The sequence below is a fragment of the Octopus bimaculoides genome, chromosome 15 (assembly GCF_001194135.2).
Source record: "Octopus bimaculoides isolate UCB-OBI-ISO-001 chromosome 15, ASM119413v2, whole genome shotgun sequence".
Taxonomy (NCBI): Eukaryota; Metazoa; Mollusca; class Cephalopoda; order Octopoda; family Octopodidae; genus Octopus; species Octopus bimaculoides.
This window is the reverse complement of record NC_068995.1, coordinates 2,954,591-2,958,451: the sequence shown is the minus strand read 5'-3', so window position 1 is coordinate 2,958,451 and position 3,861 is coordinate 2,954,591. Positions and strand designations below refer to the sequence as shown.

At 37.0% G+C, this 3,861-nt stretch overlaps 1 protein-coding gene across 7 annotated transcripts in view; it reads right to left on the bottom strand.

The window, feature by feature from the left end:
- Positions 1-1,470: 1,470 nt before the first annotated feature.
- Positions 1,471-3,861, bottom strand: part of LOC106879774 (uncharacterized) — a 55,217-nt gene continuing 52,826 nt past the window's right edge. For all 7 annotated transcript variants that reach the window (XM_014929476.2, XM_052973155.1, XM_014929474.2 and 4 more), the window contains one exon: positions 1,471-2,578. In XM_014929476.2, coding sequence (XP_014784962.1) covers positions 1,505-2,578 — 1,074 coding nt within the window. In that variant the 3' untranslated portion in view covers positions 1,471-1,504. The remainder of the gene's footprint in view (positions 2,579-3,861) is intronic.

Here is a 3,861-nt window from a genome sequence, read left to right as displayed (position 1 = left end):
GATTTCTTGTTGACTGAAATTGGTAAATGGTAACTGTGGAAGTTCATTGTGTGTGTGTCCATGTCCCACCACCACCACTGCTTGACAATCAGCGATGGTTTGTTTATGTCCCTGTAACTTGACAGTTCAGTATAAGACTGATAGAATAAGTTCATGCCTTAGAAAAATGAAAACACTGGGGTCAATTTGCTTGACTAAACCCTTCGAGGCAGTGCCCCAGCATGGCCACAGTCCTGTGACTGAAACAAGTAAAAAGATGAACGTCACCCTTTAAGAACTCTGCATCAAATTCGGAATCATAGAAACTAACTCTCTGGGAATTGGTCACAGAAATGTAATCTTGACTTCCCCTCAATACCCTACAACAAACTGTAGCAAAAACAGGGTCCAACTCCCTAAGGGAGCAATGAATATACTGTTCCTGTTATAAACAATCATCCCAAACATAAAAATGCTATTTTGGGCCTTGCCCTAACTGTGACCTTTACACTTGTGCAGCAAAGATATCGATCTAAACAAATAGCATCGACCTTAACAAGCTTTGCTACAACAAATGCATGCCAGGGAATTGAACTTAATAATAATAATTTGGAGACGTGACTTTCTTAACCATTTTTACCATTTAAAATGGTCATATCCAGGCCCAAATATTCTGAAGACAAAATATGGCCTTTCATTGAAATCTCAAAACGAGATAATGCATAATTAATTACTTTTGAGAGAATAATGTGAATGTTAAAAGATTAAACATGGTCATGTTATATATCCAGTCAAAGGAGGATTAAATCAAACCTTTTGTTCAACTTACACTAGTGACCACCCCTGCATACTGACGCAAAATTTGAAAACCAAATGCCACTAAATCTGACCAGTTTTCTCCACCATTTGTAATGTTTATTAAGAAACAGACTAAACAACTATTTGACGATGGTGTTATTGAGCTGTCACTCCACACGTTCAAAATAAACATCTCGATCTACTTCATTTTGGTAATATTTAAAGGATTTGATGTTACTCCTCCAGAAAGTAAAGAATTTGTGGAAGACACACGAGATGTCGAAGTATTGTTCATTCGGTAACAGTCGCACTCTTCTTATTGTTTCTTTATTTTCTGGAGGAGTAACATCAATCCTTTAAATATTATTATTATTATTATACTAAGTTGCACACTAGTCAGTCTCTATTATGAAACTTAAATGAACTGACTTTGTTAAGTTACTTTTTAATTATCTTAGAGTTAGAGTGCTTCAAAATTATTTATACACCATGTATATATAATTTTCAAACAGTTACTGTGTTTGAAATATATTTTCAAACAATCGACCATTTCCATTAGATTTCAGGATAAGAACTGAAAGCTTCTTGTCTGTTTGGCTGTCCAAGTACCTCCTTCCCAAGACATCAAACAGATGTGATGTAGTGTCCTTCATCATTCTTAAATGCTATTTTCATGATAAACAGGAAAAAAAATATTCAACCAACAACTTTATTTACAAATTCATTATCACTGAAGTGCCATTTTAGACTTTTTGCACTCAAAATCTACATCAAAATCTTCAAAAGTGCTTCTTTTTTTCCTATTATTTTCTGGTAATGAGAGATTGTGTGTGTTAGCCATAACTAAACCGACAGGGTAAGGGTTCAAATGTGTCTTTAGGTTTGGTGTTTCTGAATCTACTTCAAAAGTCTGTACATCAGGAGAAGAATCGACAGAAGTCGGGGAGTGGAGTGGAGAATTTGAAGGGGATATAGTTATGACACTTTGCAAGTCGGGGTCATCATGGCTAGCAGTCTTCTGTGAATGACTTGTGAAAGATTTTAAAGGCGTTACACTCAGATCAACTGTGGTTTGGATGTCAAAATTAGTAGAGTCATTCTTTTTACGATGTGATAACGAATCGTCACTCTGAGAATCAATCTGTGACCAAGAACCAAACTGACAATCTTCGCTGTTTTGGTACGTTGCGATTTCCTGTTTCACTTCTGTGCAATCATCAACTGTCAAATCAACTTCTGGTTCTAACTTTATTGAGTTCACATTTAAAACCTCAGAATCTGTAGATTGTTCTGGTAAAATACTAAATCTGTTTTCTGAAGATTTTTGTGAGTAGCTTACTCTCCGATTATCTTGGTAGTGTGGAGAAGAAGATCGCATCTGTATATTGGTCGTGGACGTTGCAGGCAAAGTCGTTTGTGATGAGAGGCGAATTATAGGTGGCGGTGGTGTGGCTGGGGGATTTGACAAAGAAAGATGGAGCCCTGAAGTATTCTGAGAGTGGCTAACAGTTACAATGGTCTTGTCAGGCACATTATTGGAATCATTAAATAAGTCTAATCGAAATTGATTGCACAGTTGACGAATATCATCCAAACCCAGCATCCCTGAGAGGTATTCCATGCTGTCGAGGATAGATTTACTTAAGTTTAATGACCCGTTATAAAGGTAATCAACAAAGGCTCTAAGAGCGTCAGCAGATACTTTGCGGGGGAAACACACTTGGACGTTGGTATCTTTCATAATGTAGTCGTAAGTGTCTAAGATTTTGGGACAGCACGCAATTAGCAGGATTTTATGGACCTGAAATTATACAAAGAAACATTTGGTGTTAGTTGTTGTTAAATTATTTATCAGTATCAGATGATATTAAGAAGAGGTTACATCTCAAATAGTGAAACATTATATCAGATATGATGTATTTCCCGATTTTATATCACATTTATATATATATACACACACACATACACTGCACCTCAGGCAAGTGTCTTCTACTATAGCCTTGAGCCAACCAAAGCCTTGTGAGTAAATTTGGTAGATGGAAACTGAAAGAAGCTCATTGTATATATATATATGTATTTATGTGTCTGTGTTTGTCCCCCCACCATCGCTTGACAACTGATGTTGGTGTGTTTACATCTTCATAACTTAGCAGTTCGGCTAAAGCGATGAATAAAGTAAGTACTAGGCTTACAGAGAATAAGTCTCAGGGTCGATTTGTTTGATTAAAGGCAGTGCTCCAGCATGGCCACAGTTAAATGACTGAAACAAGTAAAAGAACAATAGAATATAATCTTTCTCCATTTTTTTCCCCTCTCAATCCTTTCTGTCGAGGAGCTAAGACTCGAAACATCAAAAACTTTTCCATTCTTCCCAAGCATCAAACTAATATACCTGCTTGTTGTTCTCTCACCTGCCTTCATCTTTTGTTTTCTGCAAAACCAAACTATAACATTTGCGTGTGTAAATCTACATAGTAGACATATAAACATAGCAAATTTAATTATTTCTCCAGCGATAGAAAAAAGTTATGAACAGCCTTAATCGATTTTTGAACCTCATTGGGGTCTCATGAAATATGGTTAGGTTTGTATTTTATTGTTACAGAGACAATACAGGAACAGTCATGATGAAGAAAGTCAAGGAAGAAATACCTATGAGAGATAATTACAATGGAGTAAAAATATTTTTTAAACTTTAAAGTTGAAGCGAATCTATGATGAATTACATATTTTCTCAGTGATCTATTTATTATTTCTTCTCTTCACACAAAAACAGCCTTTGTCATAAGGCAACAGAGCAAGGGAGATAACTTTGCTGACTTCAGATTTCCTTATCATCATCATCATCATCGTTTAACGTCCGCTTTCCATGCTAGCATGGGTTGGACGATTTGACTGAGGACTGGTGAAACCGGATGGCAACACCAGGCTCCAGTCTGATTTGGCAGAGTTTCTACAGCTGGATGCCCTTCCTAACGCCAACCACTCAGAGAGTGTAGTGGGTGCTTTTACGTGTCACCCGCACGAAAACGGCCACGCTCGAAATGGTGTCTTTTATGTGCCACCCGCACAAGCCAGTCCAGG